This window comes from Oryctolagus cuniculus, chromosome 3 (assembly GCF_964237555.1).
Source record: "Oryctolagus cuniculus chromosome 3, mOryCun1.1, whole genome shotgun sequence".
Lineage (NCBI taxonomy): Eukaryota > Metazoa > Chordata > Mammalia > Lagomorpha > Leporidae > Oryctolagus > Oryctolagus cuniculus.
In genome coordinates, this window is record NC_091434.1 from 93,465,386 (window position 1) to 93,490,375 (window position 24,990).

Below are 24,990 nucleotides of genomic sequence, written 5' to 3' on the forward strand. Positions count from 1 at the left end.
GTTAATGACAACTAAGCTTTATTTATCTTTATTCTCTAGGGAAGCAGAAGGAATACTGGAAAGTGATGTACTTTGGTATCAGACCTGGATTCAAACCTTGAAGGTGCCACTTACTAGCTCCAACACAGAAGTCACGCAGAGGTAAAACCAACTTCAAAGGACTATTGTGAAGATTAATGAGTCAATATGTATATAAAAACACTTAGCAAAGCACTTGGCAAATAATTAGAACTAAATGAATGTTAATTACTTTTTTCCTTAACCAACTGTATTCAGACAACTGCAGAAATCAATATTACCATACTTGCTTTTCCACAGAGGATATTCACCTTAGTTTTACATTCTTGGACTTTGTGATGGTTTCCATTATGAAGAGTTGCTGGAGTGGCATATAACTCTTTTTCTGACCTGCTGATTTTCACTTCATTAAGGATTTCACCACCATAGTCTCCTAAATGATATCTTAAAAAGTAAAAATAAAAATAAAAATACAAAGTTGCATACTTTAACAATAATGGAAAAAAAGATATCTCAATTAGAACACACCTAAACAAATACAGCTAAACATTAATTAGATTTTTAAAAGAGAAAATGTGTGAGAGTAAAGCAACATAGATTTGGGATTCAGTAAAAAAAAAAAAATAAACAACTTTAAAAAATGCGTAAGGTACAGAGAAAATGAATTTGACACATATTTTATATTACCAAGTATTGAGAAATGATGTTTAGATTACTTGCTTAGGGAATCACACAAAATTCTGTTAGATCTGGTTTAGTGTTTTTTTAATTATGAAGGAAAATGCCATTAGAAAACACATCCCGAGAAGAGCTGAAACAAAAAACTTTGTCCACTTAGTCAGAAAACAAAAATCAAACCTTCATTTACTTGAAGTTTTCTTTAATAGAAATTTTTAATAGAGAGAACTGAACAACAGAATCTCTAAGTTCTTTTCTAAATAAAATTCAGTGATTCTTCCAAAAAGCAAAAATACTTAAGTGCATTAGAGGATCTATACAATATGCAAAAGTATTTCAAATTAAAAATTTCATCTGGCAAAAAAAAATCAGTGCCACAAGTCTTTAAAAAATTTTAAGTTGTTAGAGAATCAATATTAATTATCATAAAGCTTAGCCAAAATAAACTTTTAAAAAAAAGATCTTTTGGTTATATTTTGCCCATCATTTGGTTAAAGCTCCTACTAGTATGTAATAGTAGCAATGTTACCTTTTCTCCACAACTTCTAAGGTTAAGTGCAACAATTCTCGTTTTGTTTTCTCTCTTCTCTTAATCATTTCCAAAATTGTTATGGCTCTACTGAACTCTCGTCTCAGTTTCAACATCTTTTCATAAGAGGCTTCATCGTTCTTACGATTCTATTAAAAACAATAATTTTAGAATAAACAACCCATTTATCCATATTTCTAGCTCCGTTCAACAAAATCTTATCCAAACCAAATCTATCCAATAAGGACGAAATGTTAAAAGCAGCAACATTAGAAAATCATCTAACAGCAACTATATAAGAGAACCTACTTAACTCTGAAAACAGAAGTACAAGCAAGTAACTTTTTTTTTTTTTGACAGGCAGAGTTAGACAGTCAGAGAGACAGAGAGAAAGGTCTTCCTTCTGTTGGTTCACTCCCCAAATGGCTGCTATTTGGGGTGTGCTGAGTCGATCCGAAGTCAGGAGCCAGGTGCTTCCTCCTGGTCTCCCATGTGGGTGCAGGGCCCAAACACTTGGGCCATCCTACACTGCCTTCCCGGGCCACAGCAGAGAGTTGGACTGGAAGAGGAGCAACCAGGACAGAATTCAGCACCCCAACTGGGACTAGAATCCGGGGTGCCGGCGCCGCAGGCAGAGGATTAGCCAATTGAGCCGCAGCACTGGCCAATCAAGTAACTTATGATAAATATTCAGAATACTACCACTTCACCAGCTGTTGAGAAGATGCAATGGCATGGAAAAGATAATTCTAATGGAAAGGTGTTAAAAAAATTTACCTGAAAAAAATCTACTACATCAGAACGACAGAGGTCAATGTACCCGAAAATAGCCAAAATCCTCCCTTTATCCAGCTCTGCAACTGGGCAATGTAAGGTTAAACATTCTACAATGTAAACATGAGCAATGCAAAGCCTTACTTCAGAAATTGACCTAAAAACTGAAAGTAGGTTATCAAGCATCTCAAGATATGGGATTATCAGGCTTCAACATAATAATACATCACTGCAGAGTAGAAAAGACATTTAGTTAAAATTATGAATTTCAGAATAATGTTAAGCAGTTCTTATTCTCAAGCATAAGAAATAACTTCAGGGGCCGGCACTGTGGCACAGTGGGTTAACGCCCTGGCCTGAAGCACAGGCATCCCACATGGGCACTGGTTCAAAACCCGGCTGCCCTGGCCTGAAACACCGGCATCCCATGTGGGCGCCGGTTCGAGACTCAGCTGCTCTGGCCTGAAGCACCGGCATCCCATATGGGTGCCGGTTTGAGACCCAGCTGCTCCATTTCTGATCCAGCTCTCTGCTATGGCCTGGGAAAGCAGTGGAAGATGGCCCAACTCCTTGGCCCCTGCACCCACATGGGAGACCCAGAACAATCTCCTGTCTCCTGGCTTTGGATCAGCACAGCTCCAGCCATTGCGGCCAATTTGGGAGTGAACCATCAGATGGAAGACCTCTCTCTCTACCTCTCCTCTCTCTGTGTAACTCTGACTTTCAAATAAATAAATAAATCTTTAAAAAAAAAAAAAGAACTTCAACTAACTGTAAGTGAAAGCCTATTAATTGAAGGTTCAGCTGTAATTAGCAGCATCCATATGACTATAAAAATTACTATTAATACAAACTATCTTTTTTAAAATCAAACATCTGCGAGTACTTAACAATATAGCAGGCACAGAACTACTGGTTCAAAAACAGACCACTACCACACCTCAATTTATGTGCTCAGACGTTCATTTAAACAATCCTTCTGTCTTTGAGTTAATAATTTAATATGGCATTAAAAAGAACCTGAAGAATGCCAGAGGTTTACATTGGAGGCTACAAAGGAGAAATACTGAGGAAAAACTTCGTTTTGCGTTTTTTTCTTTTGTGTATCTTACATTTGAAAAAAATCATCTACTGAAGATAAACTAAATAAAGTCCCTCATGGTACTACATACAGAATATTTTAAAATGCTAACTTAATAAGTCATCCTTTTATCAAACCAAAAGCAAATTCGTCTGACCCCCTCCCACTCAGTACTATGTGGCATCAAGCAAAACTGAAAGTTTAGTTGTAAGCAATCTGATTTTGATAAACAGGCAGCAACAGCACTTTCCAATCTAAGACAATTTCACATCAACACAGCAAATATTAAAGTGGCTACTTTATTCAGGGTACTATTCATGCTTCCCACCCTCAAAAGGCACAAAGTCTAAGAATGACGGACACAGAATCCAAAGGTGACTAGCAATATGAGAAAAAAGGACACTGGCAGTTAGACACTGAACAACATTCCCAAGTGCAACAGAAGCTTTTCAGACTGGCCTCCTCCTCTATAAGCACTGTTCCTCCTGTACACTGTTCTTTTGCCCTGTCTTACACATTTTCTGATCTCTTTAAGCCAAACTCACCACTGTGCCTAACTTCTCCTATCCCCAGTCTTGTCCTTTCTACTCCTTTTTAAAAGTTACAAAAATAATATAAACAATTCCCATGTCTTTACCCAGATTCCTCAAAGGGTAGTATTTTACACTTGCTTTATCTCCATCTTTCTCTATGTATACACAAGGAAGGTGCTTTGAAAACTTCATGGAAAAATGAATTAAAAGTATGAGTTTATTTTGGTGCAAATAGGGTATGAACTACACACATAGGTTCTTCATAATATATCATACAAAAAATTCTTGTATCAAAGGAAACTAATACTTCTATTTTTATTTACAAGTTTTCTGAAATGCTTTCGTACACACATATAAATTACTAGCAGTTGTATTTTTAAATTTCCCAAGAAAAGTTGAAGATATCCTATCCCTTTTCCCCTAAACACTTTAATATGTACTCTTTCTTACTTTAAGATTTATTTATCTATTTGAAAGGCAGAGTTATAGAGAGAGAGAGGGAGAAATATCTTCCATCCACTGGTTCAATCCCCAGATGACTCCAACTGCCAGGGCTGAGCCAGGCACTTCATCCGGGTCTCCCACACAGGTAGCAGGGTCCTAAGCACTTGGGCCATCTTCTGCTGCTTTTCCCAGGCCATTAAGCAGGAGCTGGATTGGACATGGGAGCAGTCAGAACAGGAACCAGTGCCCAAGTGGGATGCCAACTTCGCAGGAGGTGGCTTTACTGGCTGTGCCATTACGTTGGCTCCAATACATTTTTTCTTTTCTTTTTTTTTTTTGACAGGCAGAGTTAGACAGTGTAGGAGAGAGAGAGAGAGAGAGAGAGAGAGAGAGAGAGAGAGAGAGAAAGGTCTTCCTTTTTCTGTAGGTTCACCCCCCAAGTGGCCGCTACGGCTGGTGCGTTGTGGCTGGTGCTGCGCCGATCCGAAGCCAGGAGCCAGGTGCTTCCTCCTGGTCTCCCATGCAGATGCAGGGCCCAAGGACCTGGGCTATCCTCCACTGCAATCCTGGGCCACAGCAGAGAGCTAGACTGGAAGAGGAGCAACCGGGACAGAATCCGGTGCCCCAACCGGGACTAGAACCCAGGGTGCCGGCGCCACAGGTAGAGGATTAACCTAGTGAGTCGCGGCGCTGGCCTAAAAGAAATGATATTCTATTATATAACCACAGTACAGCTATTAAGATCTGGAAGTTAATGCTGACACAACTCAAGGCTCATGTTGTGACATAGTGGGTAAAGACACAACCTGCAAGCTGGCACCCCATATGGGTGCCAGTTTCTGTCTGGCTGCTCCATATTTGATCCAGCTCTCTGCTAATGGCCTGGGAAAAGCAGTGGAAGATGGCCCAAGTGACTAGGTCCCTGCTAGCCACATGGCAGACCTGGATGAAGCTCCTGGCCCCGACCTTGCTCAGCCCTGGCCATTGTGATCATCTGGGAAGTGAACCAACAGATGGAAGATCTCTCTCTCTCTCTCTCTGCCTGTAGCTCTTTCTTAAAAAAACAAAACAGGCCGGCGCCGCGGCTCAATAGGCTAATCCTCTGCCTGCGGCGCCAGCACACCGGGTTCTAGTCCCGGTTGGGGCACCAGATTCTTTCCCGGTTGCTCCTCTTCCAGTCCAACTCTCTGCTGTGGCCCGGGAAGGCAGTGGAGGATGGCCCAGGTCCTTGGGCTCTGCACCTGCATGGGAGACCAGGAGAAGCACCTGGCTCCTGGCTTCGGATCAGTGCGGTGTGCCGGCCACAGAGGCCATTGGAGGGTGAACCAATGGTAAAGGAAGACCTTTCTCTTTCTCTCTCTCTCTCACTGTTCACTCTGCCTGTCCAAAACAAAACAAAACAAAACAAAACAAAAAAACACACACAGAGAACACAGATACAACCCATTATCTAATTTCTAGACTTAATTTGCATTTCCCCTAATGCAACAAATACAGTTGATGTTATAAAAGGATCTTAGTGAAACAGTAATTATTAAAATTACTAATTTTTTTCCTGGTCTATGATTAACAACTTCATTTAGCTCTCATATCTCTTCAGTCTTCCATAATTTGGAATAGTTCCTCTTTTTTGTGGAATCATGACCATGACATTTTGTATGACAAACTATTTTTAGAAAATATTCCTCAATTTGGGTTCTTTTTTTAAAAAAACTATAATTTAATTCAGAATATAACTTTTGTTGTGATGACCACTGAAATGATATGTAACTTTCTCATATCTTACCAGGAGTCAAATCATGGCATTTGTCACAATACTGCTAATATTAACTTTGATCACTTAAATAAAATGGTGTCTGCCAGGTTTTTCTAGTCAAGTACTATTTTTCCTTTATTTTTAATTAACAGGCAGCTCATTTCTCATCAGATTCTCCACTGATTATAACTTCTGCCTGAAACAAGTATTACCATGTTGGTTCCTAAATGGTGATTTTCCTACTCCATCATTCTGCCAACATTGATAAATTTGGAAATTTACTATAAGGAAAGTGCTCCCTTCTCTTCCTTCTATCTACCTATTCACCTTTCTAACTACCTGGCAATTGAGTTTTCATCTATCTATTTATATCAGTATGGACTCATGGGTTACTCTGTGGGTTACAATCCATTACTCCCACTTTTATTTTGATGCTAAAACTTTCCTAGCTCTAATCAGTAGAGTCCCCCTTCAAGTCAGTTCCCATGTCCTACTGACACAGCTCCAGTATTCTTCAATCACACTCTAATTTTCTGGCCTGGCAGAGTATTTGTTTCAGGCTTATTTTTATAAGCCCCAAACGTGGAATCAACAATTTTCCTAGGAGCCTTATTTCCTTTAATGGAAAACAGTATTTAAAATCATGACCTACATATTACCCCAGTGCCACTGAGTATCACTGATTCTAGAGCATTTCAGTGAAAAGAGCTAGGAAGGAAGTATATAACATATGTTTACACATACACAAACAGAGCTCTGTATTTCTAGCTGTATCAATATTTAAAACCAATGGGAGTTACCTAGGGGATGTTGGGTGGGTGTCCTGGTCCATTGCTACCATTGTACCCGGTGCTGAACAGAGTTCATACTGATTTCTATTCTTTTAAGACAGCCCTAATTTCCATATTTAAATTCAATCACACCTTTTACCCCTTCTCACAACTGTCTTTGGTTGAAGCCAACTCCTTATTCCTACCCCAGTCACATATTATAGTTCCGACTCTCAGGGAAGTGGTTCTCAAACTGCTGCACTTTAAAATCAACTGTAGATCTTTTCATAACCAAGGATGACTCACAGGTGACTATTAGGTACAGCCAGAACTGAGCACCACTATGCTGGGAGGTTCTTCTATCTTACTTCTGGGCCACACAGAAGGAGAGAAGGCATAGATCTTAAAAGTTGCATTTATGCAGCTAAACATAATAAATGCATATGCTGATTCAGAACTTTCCAATCATTATATCCAGACATGCTGATGACATTTAAGAATGACCTAAAGTACTGTTAAGATCAACATTTCTTAGACCAATTAATCTAATCTGCTACAGCTGAATAGTCAACTTACAGTTGCTACAGTCCGTATAAGTAGAACAACTTAGTTAACTGGCTATAGGGCTTCCTGTAACTAACCAAAGCTTAGTGACTGTGATTAAACTCTACATTGGTTTAGTCTGTTGGGCCCAGTGCCATGTACCCAATTAAAATCACCTACAAATTTTCATGTGCTTATGTACTCATAAATTAAAAATTAGTTTGGTGAACTAAAATTAAATTCTAGTCTGCCAGACAAGTATTTCAGGTGTTCTTTAGCTCTTACAGTCAAGCCTTTTAAAGTCTGTGGAAAAGAAAAGCAAACAGCCTTTGTTAATTGCACTCATCTTTGCATACCCTAGTATTCAGCTACCTCCTGAACCCTGAGGGGAGATTCATTATTTGTTGAGTGCTTTCCCATCTTTCTCATTTTGAAACATGTACACATTTCTGATTAGTAATAAATATGGAAGACAAAAAGTAGTCTTTGATCTCAGAGAAATAAAAAGTAAAGAGTATTGAGAAAGGAAATGTATTAGTCTGCAGGGGAATATGAAAATAATAAACAAGGGGCCGGTGCTGTGGCAAAGCAGGTAAAGCTGCTGCCTGCAGTGCCAGCATCCCATATGGGCGCTGGTTCGAGATTCGGCTGCTCTACTTCCAATCCAGCTCTCTACTATGGCCTGGGAAAGCAGTAGAAGATGGCCCAAGTCCTTGGGCCCCCGCACCCATGTGGGAGACCTGGAGGAAGCTCTTGACTCCAGAATGGCACAGCTCCAGCCACTGAGGCCAACTGTGGAGTGAACCGGCGGATGAAAGACCTCTCTCTCTGCCTCTCCTTCTCTCTGTGTGTAACTCAAATAAAGAAGTAAATCTTGAAAGAAATAAATCTTGAAAGAAAGAAAGAAAGAAAGAAAGAAAGGAAGGAAGGAAGGAAGGAAGGAAGGAAGGAAGGAAGGAAGGAAGGCAGGCAGGCAGGCAGGCAGGCAGGCTCTCTCCCTGTCTCTTAAAAAAAAAAAAAAAAAAAGGCCGGCGCCTTGGCTCACTTGGCTAATCCTCCACCTGCAGCGCCGGTACCCCGAGTTCTAGTCCCGGTCGGGGCGCAAGAATCTTTCCCAGTTGCTCCTCTTCCAGTCTAGCTCTCTGCTGTGGCCCGGGAGTGCAGTGAAGGATGGCCCACATGCTTGGGCCCTGCATCCACATGGGACACCAGGAGGAAGCACCTGGCTCCTGGCTTCGGATCGGCACAGTGCGCTGGCCGTAGCAGCCATTTGGGGGGTGAACCAACGGAAGGAAGACCTTTCTCTCTGTCTCACTGTCTAACTCTGCCTGTCACAAAACAAAACAAAACAAACAATCAAACAAAAAAACCCGCATCCTTCGATGTTTAAGAAAATCGTATCCACAGAAAAGTATTAGGGAAATTTTGGTTATTAACTAATAAGATAGGTTCTCCTAAAATATACGAGCCCTGACAGCTGTTATACTCCACAGCTGTCACATTAACAGCTGAGAAGCTTTCAGTGTTGTTAGAAACAAGAACATTAGAAAACACTTAGCCTCCATTTATAATTCTTCATGCTTTTTACCTTTATATGTTCCTATAACTTTGCAATGTTAGAGAATTTATTCCCGTGTGTGGTATTTACTGTTAGTTATTAGAAACAGGAGGCAGGGAACACCTCCCTGTAACAATGCTTTGCTTCACAGTGTAGCATTCCACAATAAGAGATTCTGTTTCTTTTACTTAAAATGCTAACTTACACTGCTTCTGAAAGCCAGATGGAGACAAGTCCATCAATTTAAATCTGATGCAACTGACAAATAAGATTCTACTGTCACTTTTGACTGCTGCCACAACAGGCCTGAAAAACGAACCTTCTACTTCTCATGACCCCATTGTAGCTACTAGCAAGATCTACTTTTACTTGCAGAAAACAGAACAGTGTTTCAGAGGACCTGCAAGTTTTCAAGTCATCACCAAGGGAAAGTAGCATTATTTCAAATTCTTGGCTTCCCAAATAAGAGGGGATTCAGGGTAGAATGCCGAGTATACTGAGGAACTCAAAAAATTCAAGGTAAGTAAGGACACACAATTCCTGTCACTTCGATGCAAGCCTAAAATGCTATGATTTGTAGACTCATAAATTGCTTGCACAGTAGATACAAACTATAAACAACTGGCCAATAGAAGCTACTAAAGAACAGGATTTCTCACATGAAGTTCATCACTGTCCTTAGTTTCCATTATATTCAAATTGGTCAAAATTATTCAAGTTACTAGAAAAGAAAAGGTATTGGTCTTAAAAATACTACTAAGTTATACTTTATTAAATCTAATTTGTACACTACCTTTCGAGTTTGCATTTTCTCTGTTCTTCTCCGGAAGGCAACATAGGGATCATTGTTGGTGGAGCCATCTCTTTTCTCTTGCTTTATCTGAGGAATGAGGGATGGCCCCCTGCAGTTTTTTCGTTTTCTCACCCAGTAGTCATATACAGCTTTAATAAGGTAATCATCTTCGTTTAGCAGCAATTTTGCTTCTTGAAGTGTTACAAGCTAAATAAAAAATACAAAATGTTATCTATTACAATGTTTGAAAAGGAGAAACCAAAGTTAAATAGCTACAGGAAAAAACATGACTACTTCTAACAATCACTAGATATTATGTGCCAGTTGAGGACACAATTCAACATAACACAGGACTCATTAATGAAAAATTTCATTCCTGGGGCCAATGTTGTAGCATAGTGGGGTAAGCCCACATAGGCACTAGTCCAAGATCCGCCTGCTCCAGTTCTGATCCAGCTCCCTGCAAACGCACCTGGGAAAGCAATGGAACATGGCCCCCAGTGCGCTTGGGACCCTGCACCCACATGAGAGATCCAGAACTCCTGGCTTCGGTCACCCCAGCCATGCTGTTGTAGTCATTTGAGGAGTGAGGAAGCACACTCTCTCTCTTTCTTTCTCTGTCTACTCCTCTCTCAGTATAACTCTTTCAAATAAATAAAACTCCAGCAAAAAAGAAAAAAGAAAGAAATTTGCCCCCAAATTAGTATTTTACCCCAAGAAGTAGTAAGTTCCAACCACTTAAGATATTCTAGAAGACATCCGTGGTCCCTCAAAATTTTGATATTCTGTGCTTTTATATATTTGAGGATCACTAGTTTTCAAGTTTAGTAGTTACTACTTTTCAATAGAAACTGAAAGCTACATAAATTTCCTTATCTGCTGCCAAACTGAAAGATGCATATTCTCTAATAAATTGCAGCTTACTTACTACAGTGTGCCTCTTTTGGTACTGACAAAGGACAAGTAGCATGTTTCTTGAAGTTTCAATTATGTAAATTTAAATTACATATAAAACCAATTTCTCTACCCAAGCTGATTAAGTACTATAGAATCCTTGTTAACACTCATTCTGTTAATGACACTGTCATGTTGGGGTCAATGGCCCAAGGATGGTTCTCCTGGGGGCTCTTACATGACATCACAGGGACTCACCTCACATTTCTCAAAGCAGCCAGCCAGCATAATGCTGACACACCTCAAACTAAAGTTCATAAAGATTTGGTCACATTTGTTGCTTTGCTCCTTCAGAAGATCAGGTAAGCTAATTGGCTTAGCAGGATTACAGGGTTACAGAACTGTTGACACTGAACTTCAGAAAAAGATGTTATTTTTTTTTTAATTTATTTTTTGACAGGCAGAGTGGACAGTGAGAGAGAGAGACAGAGAGAAAGGTCTTCCTTTGCCGTTGGTTCACCCTCCAATGGCCGCCGCACCATGCTGATCCGATGGCAGGAGCCAGGTACTTATCCTGGTCTCCCATGGGGTGCAGGGCCCAAGCACTTGGGCCATCCTCCACTGCACTCCCTGGCCACAGCATTGAGCTGGCCTGGAAGAGGGGCAACCAGGACAGAATCCGGTGCCCCAACCGGGACTAGAACCCGGTGTGCCGGCGCCACAAGGCAGAGGATTAGCCTAGTGAGCCACGGCGCCGGCAAGATCATGTTATTTTATGACTGAGAAGCTTCCTGAAGGAATGTGATCCCAATCTTGTATATCTGGTATTTTAGAGATAGATTCATTTTCACAACAAGTAGACATATTTCACAAGAAATGTTTCCCTGCAACTTGGTAATGAAGGGGAAACTTTCATCACTAAAATTATAATATTCAAATTGATCTGTATAGTGTATAAAGTCATCTGAAGAAGTCAAGACTCACCAAATACATTTCTCATGATTTGACTACTCCTGTTAGTACATCATAGAATAAACTGATCATTGGACTTCAAATCCTATTATGGTGATTTCTATGGTTAATTAACTGGTTTCTTATTATAATTTGGTTGCTAGATAACTTGAATTAACTATGTCAACTTAAGTATGCTAGTCCATGCGACAATTACATTTACTGCTATAAAATAGTAAGTGGCATTCTTTGGTTATTCAACATCTCAGTAGAGGAAGCTTAAATGCATCTGAGAAGGTAAATAACTGGGTCTTAAAAGTACAGGGCCAGGGACCAGTGCTGTGGCATCATAGTATGTAAGCTAAGCTTCCACCTGTGGTGCTGGCATCAGTTCATGTCCCTGCTTCTGCTCTTCCTATCCATCTCTCTGCTGACGGCCTAGGAAAGCAGTAGAAGATGGCTCAAGTGCTTGAGCCCCTGCACCTCTGCAAGATCTGGAAGAAGCTCCTGGCTCCTGATCAGCTCAGCTCTGGCCCTGGTCATTGCAGCCATTTGGGGAGTGAACCAGCAGTTGGAAGACCTTTCTCTCTGTCTCTTCCTTTCTCTGTAGCTCTCTCAAATAAATAATATCTTTAAAAAAAAAAAAAAAAAGGACATTGGAAGGCCAGTGCCTGGAACATGAAATCAAACCCCAAAAAACAATTATTTCCAAACATTATCTTTAAGTGGATTATCTTCCTACTATTAGCTGAAATTTGTTGGAATGGTGATGTACACCCTAGTGTCTACAAGGACAGCAGAACTGCTTTCTGGATATAAAAATCCTGTTTCATGCTGACAGCAGCGCAGCGCCAGCTCTGAGGTGTTCTGGAGATCAAAGCAAACAATGTTGTGATATGGTACATGTGCTTCCGGTGTTTTAATTATGCTTCTGATAAAATTTTATAATCTTCACTAATTCAAGAACTTAACCTAACCTTAGACTGTGAAGGACAGTAAGGGAAGGACAGTAAGGGATCTTTCCACCAATTGGAACAATAGCAAGTTTAGTTTCTTATATAACTACACTATCAAATTAACACTGCTTTCTAAGCTCCCACATGACATGTCTGGAATTAAAACACCCGCTCAGATTTCCTTCTCTGGTATTCATTGTTCCACCTTGCCACACCTTTTTGCCTTGTTAAGTACTCTCCTGGTTCCTTAGCGACAGCTGTTGTGGCCATTTGGGGAGTGAACCAGTAGATGAAAGACCTCTCTAACTCTGCCTTTCAAATAAATAAATAAATTTTTTAAAAAAGTTTTGTCATTTTGTGTGTACTTTATCTAATAGAAAGCAATAGAAACCAGTATTTGATAGAGTCTGAGGTAAATATTATTTCTAAGACAGCTCTGAGGTATTTTGATTTACTTCATTTACTTATTTAGAAATATCATACTATTATCATAGAAATTATCATACTATATGTGTTTTTCTTCTAGATTACTAATAGCTTTGCAAGGATAGAACCATTTAGTTTGCTCAGAGACAAAATCCCCAGTCTAGCGATTTCAATAAATAATTTTGAACACACAAATGAATAAGTTACATATAAAAACTTTAAATTCATGAAACAATCAATTAAACAATAAGTAACAATCAATTCTTAGCAGCTCATCATTAGGTTCCAGCTTGTAGAGAACAGATGAATTCATTACCTAAAGAAACTGACCTGACAATATGACAATAAAGGTAAGACAAATTACAAATTAAGCAATAAGAGAACAATGTGAGGACTTGGGAAATGAGTATAGTGCAATGAAATTTATGGCAGAGTAGCAAAAGTCTCTCTCTGGAATTGCCTGAATTTCTTTCCAGTAAGGATAAATGATTCTCTTTCTGCTATTTGCCTTCTGTCCCTACTTTACTTCTTTCAAATATGACGGTTTATTATTTGTGTAATAATCCGAAATACTACTAAAGGCAGGTTTCCAAATAAGTATAATAAATACATTAAATTTAAAACAAGCAAACTGATCGCTTTTCAACTTGGTTCTCCAAGAATGAATGACAGTTCAAAATCTGTCTGGTGAAATTATGATTCTAAATAGATAACACAGCAAACACTGACTTTTCAAATGATCCCTAACTTATACCATGCCACAAAATTATGGCAAATTAATCAGAAGAGAAAATATCAGCACTCAATTCAACCAAAAAATATATCTATTGGATACATTTATTAAATTAAGGAGAACACATTATCTTCACCAAAGATCTGAAAAATGGAAATGGTCTTCAATAAGATTTAGAATTACAAAGTCGTGTCATTGGACAAGCACCCAAAAATTAAACCATGCACTATTTTTAAAAAGACATATACCCAAATCAAAGAAGAAAATATTTGTTTAAATTTTAAGACTGCTAATGTCACAGCTAAATAAAATAATACTCTACTCTTTCATGCAGAAGTAACTGTAATCCATTAAAATATTATTCCACTTATCTTCGTGCTTGAGATAATATTTCAGAAAATCTTTTTTTTTTTAAGATTTATGTTTTTATTTGAAAGGCAGAGTTACAGAGAGGCAGAAAGGGAGAAAGGGGGGGAGAGAGAGAGAGAGAGAAAAGAGAGAGAGAGAGAGAGAGAAAGAGAGCGAGAGAGAGAGAGAGAGAGTCTTCCATCCGCTAGTTCACTCCCCAATTGACCACAATGGGCGGAGCTGCACTAATTCAAAGCCAGGAGCCAGAAGCTTCTTCCTGGTCTCCCACGTGGGTGCAGGGGCCCAAGAACTTGGGCCATCTTCTACTGCCTTCCCAGGCCATAGCAGAGAGCTGGATTGGAAGTGGAGCAGCAGGGACACAAACCAACACCCATTTGGGATGCCGGAGCTGTAGGCCCTATATGGCAAAAGAGCCAGCTAACAGTGCAGTTGGCATTACCAGGGCATTATAGGGAAGCAGGTTCTGTCTTACACCAAGATTCATCAAGTGGAAGATTCTCCAAATACAGAATGGGATCAGTGAAGAGCAGCCTAGAAAAATACTACATGTCTATCCTTTTTAGCTACTCAGTTATCAACCTATGCCTTTCTTCAGTAGCTGTTCTAGGAAAAATTCATAGCTCTGGTTTCCCTTCTACTCCTCTCTCCAAGATAGGCAGGAATCTGGCACCAGGAAATAGAGGTGCTGCAAGTCACAGACCCAAAAACATGATAGCTGGCTGAGTGGGAGAAGTACAGGGTAGAGTGTAGTTAAGAGATTCTTCCTGCAGGCTGGGAAGATGCTGGAGTTTATTAAATGATTATGAAACATTTAGTAAAAGCACAAGTTTGGGATGTAGATTATATATTTACTAAGACCACAGTACTAGAAATGTATGATCTAGTACTTTAAGCAGAAAGAACATAGTGCTATAAAATGGCATGGCACATTTGGGGACGAGAGGTTCAGTATGACTGGAGTCAGTTGGAAAGTGGATTTTATCTTATAGAGAGTGGAGGTTTTTGTTGTTGTAGCTTCCTTAAAGACTATTTGTTAATAAAACAGCTGGTAGTAGAACAGTAGTGGTCCAGATAAGAGGTAATAAAACTGGGAAAGTACCACAGAGATGACAATCACGGTATTTTAGAACAAAAAACTGATTTAATAATATTCGGAAATGGATAATTACGAAGAAGTCAAGCATTAAGATGCAAGGTTGGTCTACTGAGTGAAAGCTGATAATGTCATTACTTGAGAAATAGAAAGCAAGCCTGGGAGAGCAGAGGTGTGTTTGGAAAAGCTGAACCTGAAATAAGTGCTCAAGGGGAGAGATTCCACAAACAGTTCTGGAGCTTAGTAGGTACAGGCATGGAACTCAGAACCAACAATCAACTATTGGTAGGTTATAAGAAATGCTAATGACAGATAACAAAGGAAATTTTACCATATAAGACAAAGAGGAGCAATAAGAGGTATCCAAGAAGAAAGGATCAGAAAAATGTAGTGATCAACACCATCCTATAGTATGGGGATATTAAGTAGGACACAGGCTGAAAAAAGGCTCTTCTTTTCTTAATCACAGTAATCAATTTTTGTAAACTTAACAGCAGTAATTTTACCTAATCTACCATCCATTTTAAAATTTTGTCATTGGACTCAAAATCATCTACGTGGCATCCCTACCCCTTGACCCAAAGATCCAGTCTCAAGTTAGGCAATGCAATTAGTAGTCACATCTGAAAGAAGATATTTTAAAGATTAACTCAAAATAACTTGAAAAGAAATTAGAACAGATGATTCTGAGTTTGGAGAGTCACTGGAGAGAGACAGATAAGTAATTTGGAATCACCTAGGGTAGCAGGGTTAAGTTCAGATTTGGAAAACTTCAACTTAACAGATCTCCAAACAAAAAGCACCAAAAGAGAGGAAAAAAATTCTGGAGCTAAAAGTATGTAATTAGTCTATACAAAAATGCTCACTGAGGTAATAATACCCAGAAAAACATAAAGTACTGAATTTTAAGAAACCATGGTGTTTACAGGAATTCAATGAAAAGAAGCCAGCAAAAGAAAGTAAAGGCACAGGAAACAATAAAAACAGAAGGGAATAAATTGCATCCTGGAAAAAAAAAAGATGAAGACACTTTCAATATATAAAGAGAGCAGAAATAAAATAGACAGATGGGGACTAAAAATAATCACAGCATTTCAGCATTTGGCAACAGAGATTTTCAATAATGACTTCAATGAATCAGTTTCCCACAATGATGGAGGCAGAACATTTACCTCACTCCATCTTTCATGTCTTTCTCTATGAACCTAATAAATACAGTTTAGTCACAAACTTAATTCCTAGCTCCAGGATCTGCTATTATGATAGCCCAAAAGGAAAAAAGATCCATAAACAGATCAAGGACTTGTAACAAAGACAGCTGTGTAGTGTCTTCAATCCTTGCTTCTAAAAGGACCACCATCTACTCCCACAGGAAAACCTCCACTTTTATCTCCACCGCTGAAAGCACCCGTTATCATGCTCTGTGCCTAGTCAGTTGCTTGTCTCAGGGCAAATAGCTTATCCGCAAGTAAAGAAAACTAAAACAAAATGGTGCTGATCATAGGTGAACAGTTAACCATAATGTTTACATGCTTTTCTGTTTATGGACACCTACTTGGATAATATGTTCTATAGGGCAGAACTTCTTTCATCTGCCTTAGTCAACACATCACCTGTCTTGTTCACATGGGCATTAAATAAATATTATTCACTTACTGAAACAGAGTAAATTACAGAACAGAAAGCTGAAGGCATCTGATGATAAATCTTAGCAACCAAGAGTAAATTCTGAATAATCATGGAAACAGCAGAAATTCTGAAAGATTGATCTAGTCAAAAATCACTAGAAAAACATGCACCTAGTGGCTGGCACTGTAGCAAAGTGGATTAAACAGCTTGCAACGTGGCATCCCATTACTGGAGTGCTTGCTCAAGTTCTGGTTTCTCTGCTTCCCATCCAGCTTTCTGCTAATGCACCTGGGAAACCCATGGGAGATGGTCCCAGTACTTGGGCCCCTGCCTCCCATGTAGAAGAACAAGGACGGGGTTCTTGACTCCTGGCTTCAGCCTGGTGCAGTCGTGGTATTGCAGCCATTTGGAGAATGAACCAGCAGATGGAAGAGCTTTCTCTTCCTGTCTCCCTCACTCTAATGTTCCACCTTTCAAATAAATAAGTACACCTTGAAAAAAATTAAAAAAATTTGCTTAAATTAAAAAACCCTGAAACTATATCTGATGCCACCCACCAAAATCCCAGGAAAACTGTGAGCACTAATTATAAAATAAATATCAATTTGAAAAAATTTTAAATTCCCAACTAAAAGACCAACAAACAGTAAGCTGAACTTTAGAAAATTCAGTTTTCAAAGTGTCTGTCTTTGGATAACACACTGGATATTGTTTCCCATCAAAGTGGGGGTGGGAAGCTGGGGGTAAGGAACTGGTGGCAAAGGCTAACTAACTAGCATGTATGTTTTAAGGATTTAAAGGACTTAAAGCTTTACACTGTTTTACCTATACAAATTTATTATTCTCCCTTACCTACATTACAACTTAAGGGTCTACTGTAAACAGTTTATTGTCACTCTTATATCTATACCTCTTGAATGTTAACAATTATCATATTAACACAACATAGGTACACCGAAAATTATTCTTTAAAATAGTTTATATTTTAAATATGATTACAATATTGGCACGTGGTTATTATAGTATATTTAGAAAACACAGTAGAACTAAAGACATAAAAATCACTAGTAATTTCAGTCTTCAGATATAACCATTGTTGGCACTCTGTTGTATTTTCTTATTTTTATTTTTTTAATTATTTATTTGCAAGGCAGAGTTAGAGAGAGGCAGAAGCAGAGAGAGAGGTTGTCCATCTGCTGGTTCACTCTTCAGATGGCCACAACAGCCAGAGTTGCACATATCTGAAGCCAGGAGCCAGGAGCTTCCCCTGGGTCTCCCACACAAATGCAGGGGCCCAAGGACTTGGGCCATCTTCCACTGCTTTCCCAGGCTACAGCAGAGAGCTGGATTGGAAATGGAGCAGCTGGGATTCAAATCGGCACCCACAGGGGATACTGGCACTGCAGGTGTAGCCCCAGCAGCTACACCACTGCACTGGCCTCTTTTTATTTTTAATGCACATGTATAAACATTAATGCTTTAAACAAACCTCGAAATTTTCTAAATAAACAATTCTGTACCTCTTTTTGAAAAGTAGTATTATATAATGAAAATTTTCTATGGCATTAGGATGGAATTCAAAATGATGATTTTTAAGGAATGTATTCCATCCTGCAATTTAAAATTTTCTCTGAACATACCTGTTCAATAATCTGTTAAATTTTCAGTAATTATTTTTCTTAAGAATGATTATTGGGCCGGTGATGTGGCGTAGCAGGTAAAGCCGCCGCCTACAGTGCTGGCATCCCATATGGGTGCCAGTTCAAGTCCCGGCTGCTCCTCTTCCGATCAGCTTTCTGCTATGGCCTGGAAAAGCAGTGGAAGATGGCCCAAGTCCTTGGGCCCCTGCACCCACGTGGGAGACCTGGAAGAAGCTCTTGGCTTTGAATCAGCGCAGCTCTGGCCATTGCAGCCAATTGGGAAGTGAACCAGCGGATGGAAGACCTCTCTTTCTCTCTCTCTGCCTCTCCTTCTCTCCGTGTAACTCTTTCAAATAAATAAATAAATCTTAAAAAAAAAAAAAAAAAGAATGATTACCAGAGATGGGATTACTAACTAATTACCTTCCAGAAAGACTACCATTTTAACCTTCTGTGTCATATATAGAATGTCTCACTAAAAACATTTCTCTATTACTTTGTGAATAATTTTTTCTCACTTAAAAATTGAAATGTTAGTAAAAACTGAAGTCCAAGGACCAGTGCTGTGGTGTAGTGGATAAAGCCACTGTCTTTGGTGCCAGCATCCCATATGGGCACCAGTCTGAGTCCTGGCAGCTCCACTTCAAATCCAGCTCCCTGATAATGTGCCTGGGAAAGCAGCAGAGGACAGCCTAAGTACTTGGGCCCCAGGACCCACGTGGGAGACCCCGAAGAAAAGCCCAGGCTCCAGGCTCCTGGCTTCAGATCAGCATAGCTCCAGCTGTTGTGGCCATTTAGCCATTCCACTGGATGGAAGACCTCTCTCTGTCTTTACCTCTCTCTGTGTATAACTTTACCTCTCAAATAAATAAATAATAAATCTTTAAAAAATAAAAGCCCTAAATTCCACTTGAAATGATTAGTTTTTAACATATATTTGAACAACTGAGCAGGATTTGATATGACTGTCTTCCAGAACCAATCAACCAAATTTTAGTTACTAAAGCATCATAAAGATAGTCCTTATAAAAAGGTCGAAGAAAATATTTTTATCTAATAAGGAAAAATAACAGTATTCTTCATACTCCTATTCAAGGAAATTAAACTTAAGTACTCAGTTCAATGAATATTATAAATAGAAATTCTAGGAAATTCAACAAACAGTAAAATATCACACACTCAGGTATAAAGAAAATGCAAAATAAAGGAGCAAACTGAGTTAACTGTAGGCCAAGAGACATTTTTACACAGTACTGTACCTGATTAGAACTGGCTTTTTCAAGTCTGTCAATCATAATTTCAAATTGCAAAGGCTTAATTTCCATCTTTCTGTTAAGTCTATTTAATAAGGTCTCATCTTCTGAATCCATATCATAATCTGGTTGTTCGTTGTCTAGATTAAAAGCTAGGAAAGAAAAAGAAAAATACTTCAAACTGAGGAGAAATCATGAAGCTACACAGTGTTTACAGTACTTGATTACAGAATATTTTTAAATTCACATTCACTGACAAACAAGTTCATTAACAAGTATCTGAAGATAGTTTCAGAGATTGCACAATTGAAGAAAAAATAAATTTTGTTCTATGTATGATGTAAAGTTTAATAGAAAAGTTTTTTGTTCTATGTATGATGTAAAGTTTAATAGAAAAGTAAAAATGTTAACTAAGAAATTAATGTATTATAAAAACAAAGTATCACAGTTATATACTAAAATATAGAACAGCAATTATAAAAAATGTTGATATGTGGATGTATCAACATGGTAGTCTGGTAGCATGAGAAGCTATGGAACAAAATGAAGAATTCAGAAATAAAGCACATAGGATATGACAGCAATGATGTTTCAACTCATTAAGGATAAAACATTATTTTTTTAAGAAAGTGTTAGGGATGGCATTTGTCCCAAAAAGGAGCTGCTAGGCATGCCTGTATCCTGTCTCAGAGCACCTGGGTTCAAGTCCCAGATCAACTTTTGATTCCAGCTTCCCACTAATAAGCACCATGAGAGGCAACAGGTGATGGGACTCAAGTAGTTGAGTCTCTGCTACCCATGTGGGAGACCTGGAATGAGTTCTGGGCGCCTGGCTTTGGCTTAGCCTAGCTCTGGCTATTGTGCGCATTTGGAGAATGAACTGGCAGATGGGATCTCTCTGTCTCTCTCAGTCTGTCTTTGTCTCTCTCCCCCTCCCTGTCTTCCATATAAATACATGTAAATTTATTAAAAATGGCGTTGGCATGGCAGACTAATAAGCTAAAAAAAATTAGGCTAGAGTCCCACCCTATTCCTACTATCAACAACTGACATATTCAACAAAAGTTTATGCTAAAAATAAAATATAAAATTACTACAAGAAAATTGGAGAGAAAAATGTTATAACAGCAAGTAGAAACTAGACACCACAAGAGTGATTACAATTATATCAATTTTACTATCTAAAAATTTTAAATTTCTACATAGAAATTTAATAAACTAAGCCAAAAGACAAAGAATTGAGAAAAAATGTAACACATACATAAAGGGTTTATTCCCTTAAAGATTTCTTACAAAATTGTTAAGAAAAAAATCAGAAACTACAAAAACTGGCAAAGGATCTGAATTGTATTTTAGTGGAGAATAAATATCAATTACTTTTAAGTCTGAAAAAAAAACTTTGACCTTATTCACAATTAAATAAATGCAAATGTAATAAGCTGAGTTCCATTCACCACACAGACTATGATCTAAAACTTGATAATATACTATTTTGGAATGAATATGTGTAGAAGCCCTGTTAAATACTGTGAAGATGAAACTACAAAGTGGTATTTACTTTAATTAAAAATACATTCTCTCGGACTTCCCAAATCTGCTTCTAGGAACTTATGCTATAGATAAATTTTAATTGCACAGAAACAAAGATACATACACATTTTCTACTTGTGACATTGTAAGAAATAAAAAAATATAAAATAAGCAATGTACATAGGGTAAGATAAATGATTCATCCATACATGGGCTATCCACTGAAGCCCTGAGAAAGAATGACACTGATCATGAAACTGATCTTTGCAAACATTTAAGTGAAAAAAGCTCAAATGTAGAACACTAGAGATGTGCACTAAGGAATGTGCTTTTAAAAAGGTGAAGACAAAAACATGCATGCATCTGCAAAGATACAGAATGTTTTTGAAAGGAAACAAAAAATTGGTAATAGTTTTCTACTTCTGGATAAGGGAACTACGGAAGCAGGGGTATGATAGAAGGAATTAAAACTCTCTTTATTCCCTTTTGACATTTTAAAAAGTTATGATTAGTCACTAAAATATAAAGAGGGAATACTAAACTGCCACACATTATGTACTAAAATTACAAGACAAGATTAACAACAAGACAATAAAAGAGAAACTAGCACCAACAAGTTGGTTATCTAAAGGTTGCCTGCATAGCAATGTCCAAGTGAATATTCTACATTCACATCATATGAAATGTCCTAGCGTTCTCAGATTCAGAATGACTTTCTTAAGGTAGTAAAGAACATAGTAATAAGACTAGATATGTAAGACTAGATATGTATATATTTATAATTTTAGTAAAATCAGCTTCCTTCTATAGGCAGTACTTACAGTCAAGGACTACATTCTCATAAATCTGAACTCTGCTTCATTGTTTAAAAATTATCACTAGATAACAACAAAAACAAAAATAAATGCTAGCTAGCAATTACTAATGTTCAAAGTGCTTTTATATACATATTAACTGTCACAACTATACTATGTGATAGGTATTCAATGAATCTTATACTTTCTAAACTTTAAAAATGTCACTATAATTAGCTTCTATTAAATACCAGACAATAAAGTTAATAAATCAGGGAAGTCAGTTACTGGTGAACTAGTAACAAGATTACTCTGTAAATATGATTCATTTAAAATATTCATTAATATAAAACATATTTCCTTATACTGCATACAGTTTTTATTACATGGCTATCAATAACTCAAAAGTATGCTTTAAAAATGGCAATCCACTCTGCATTAAACTGATTATGTAAAACGCATTAACTATATATTACTAAAAATTACTCTTCTTTCCACAAAGGGATATTATATTTGTAAATGCACATACTGACAGTCCAATAATCTGTGTTTAGCTCACAGACTAACAATGTATAGTCAATAAAATCAGGTAGTTGATACAACTAGATGACATTTTAGAGAAAAATTTTTTAAAAGTATTAAGCAGAGTTAACCCAACTGAATTTCTAGTTAAACAGATGTCTTCCTAAGTTCAAGGACAAGGCTTTACAAATTTTGCATGACCATCTTTTACATACCTACCTAATCTTACTCACCTCGTGTTCCTCCACCTCCTATCTGCTCTATCTTCTTATTCTATTCTTACAAAAGCCAGCACCCCAGCTTGTGAGGCACAGGAAAGGACAAGAAAAGCTGGGAAATAGTTTAGAAAAATTAACAGTGAGAATTGATAGGAGATCTGACAATGACCTCATATTATATCTATCATCCACTCTAACAAACAAACAAACAAAAAATTCCTTAAAAAGCTATGATCACTTTAGTCATTCTTGTATACCCTCTACACAGTACTTAGAAGAAAAGAGTAGGTTCTAAAAGTCATGAATAAAAATATCACTTCTTGGGGCCGGTGCTGTGGTGCAGCGGGTTAATGCCCCGGCCTGAAGCGCCGGCATCCCATATGGGCGCCAGTTCGAGGCCCGGCTGATCCAGTTCCGATCCAGCTCTCTGCTATGGCCTGGAAAGCGGTAGAGGATGGCCCAAGTCCTTGGGCCCCTGTACCCGCGTGGGAGACCTGGAAGAGGCTCCTGGATCCTGGCTTCGGATCAGAGCAGCTCCGGCCATTGCAGCCAACTGGGGAGTGACCCATCAGGTGGAGGACACCCCTCTTCTCTACCTCTCCTCTCTCTGTGTAGCTCTGACTTTCAAATAAATAAATAGATAGATAAATCTTAAAAAAAAAAAATCACTTCTTAAGTATACAAATTTAAGAGATTCTTTTGAATTCCAAGTAGGAATGTCTCTGTAAGCTTACCACTACCTCATTTTTGAAAATCAGAAAGCTTTTTCCTGCTAAAAAATACATCTCAGGGGCCAGCACTGTGGCGCAGTTTAAAGCCCTGGCCTGAAGCACCGGCATCCCACATGGGCACCGGTTCTAGTCCCGGCTGCTCCTCTTCCAATCCAGCTCTCTGCTATGGCCTGGAAAGCGGCAGAAGATGGCCCAAGTCCTTGGGCCACTGCACCTGCGTGGGAGACCCAGAAGAAACTCCTGGCTCCTGGCTTTGGATTGGCGCAGCTCCGGCTGTTGCAGCCATCTGGGAAGCGAACCATCGGATGGAAGACCTCTCTCTCTCTCTGTCTCTACCCCTCTCTGTAACTCTGTCTTTCAAACAAATAAAAATAAATCTTTTAAAAAAAATACATCTCAGAAAAAGAGGGTCAGTATTACAGACCAATTATCCAAACAAAATAAGTAACCTCATCTCCCCCCACCCCCAAAAAAAGAAGGGGAAGAAGGCAGGAGGGTTGAAAATTGCTGATGTAGTGGATCTACAGAATTCATGTTAGAACACGGTTAACAGGGAGCATGTCTGTGTGTGCATACCAGACCTCCCAGAGTGACATTAACTCAGCAGTAAACAAAGAAAAATGAAGAAAGTTAACACTGTGTATGATCACTAAGACAAAGGAAAAGGAAGTGAACAGAAAGGTAGATCACAAAGTTCCTTGCAGTAGCCATCAAGGCATGAGATAGCTAAGGCTTCTGTTTAAGGAAGTGGGTACTGACAGTTTAAATATTTAAAGTATTCACAAAGTTGACTGGCTATAGCTTAGATAATATATATAGTTTAAAATCGGCTGGTAAAGCAGACATTACTTTTAAATTAAAGCAACTTTCAGAGATCCTCAGTATTTGGTCATATTTATATGTAAGTTTCTAATAAGCATAGCTATTCTAGTGAAATAGAGAGAAAACAGGAGAAGAAATAATACAAGAAAATTGCACAGAGCCAAAAAATGCCAAGATGATTTCAGACTAAAAGGAGTTCACCAAGCATGGTGCAAAATTGAGTAACCAGCAATAAAATGCAGTGCATAAGGATGGGCCAGTTACTGCCTACTATTTTTTCATTTTATTATGGATATTAATTACTACTACTACTACTACAGCATAATATTATGCCTGTTACATGTTGCATGCTAAGGGGAAAAACACTTATTCCCCACATTTTACTCAAATCTCCAGGAGAGAAAAGAATGGAAAGGATACTTTCAGTTTCCCCCTGTTGTTTCTTCACTGTCAGCCAATGAAGAAGTGACTTAAATTGACTGGAGCACTTGGGAGGAGAACCTAAACACTACAACACCTTTTGGATGCACATCATATTTTCTCTGGTTCTTCCTTCCTTCATGGAGACCACATTTTTTTCTCTTAGAAAATTTATTTATTTGAAAGGCAGAGGCAGAGGCAGAGGCAGAGAGAAAGAGAAAGAAAGAGAAAGAGAAAGAGAAAGAAAGAGAAAGAGAAAGAGAAAGAGAAAGAGAAAGAGAAAGAGAAAGAGAGAGAGAAAGAGAGAGAGAAAGAGAGAAAGAGAAAGAAAGAGAAAGAGAAAGAGAAAGAGAGAAAGAGAGAGAGAAAGAAAAAGAGAAAGAGAAAGAGAGAGAAAGAGAAAGAGAGAGAGAAAGAGAGAAAGAGAGAGAGAAAGAGAGAGAGAGAGAGAAAGAGAGAAAGAGAAAGAGAGAGAGAGAGAGAGAGAGAGAGAGAGTCTTTCACTTGCTGGTTCACTCCCCAAATGGCTGTC

The 24,990-nt window shown here is 38.4% G+C and overlaps 1 protein-coding gene across 5 annotated transcripts in view; it reads right to left on the minus strand.

The window, feature by feature from the left end:
• The window catches only part of EPC2 (enhancer of polycomb homolog 2), a 137,211-nt gene that overhangs the window by 25,832 nt on the left and 86,389 nt on the right, over positions 1 to 24,990 (minus strand). For 4 of the 5 annotated variants that reach the window (XM_051848701.2, XM_051848700.2, XM_070070946.1 and 1 more), the window contains 4 exons: positions 19,428 to 19,573; positions 9,478 to 9,684; positions 1,226 to 1,374; positions 330 to 462 (listed from right to left, as the gene is read on the minus strand). In XM_051848701.2, coding sequence (XP_051704661.1) covers positions 330 to 462; positions 1,226 to 1,374; positions 9,478 to 9,684; positions 19,428 to 19,573 — 635 coding nt within the window. Of the gene's footprint in view, positions 1 to 329; positions 463 to 1,225; positions 1,375 to 9,477; positions 9,685 to 19,427; positions 19,574 to 22,500; positions 22,598 to 24,990 lie in introns of all 5 variants that reach the window. The other variant, XM_070070944.1, reaches the window with a different exon arrangement.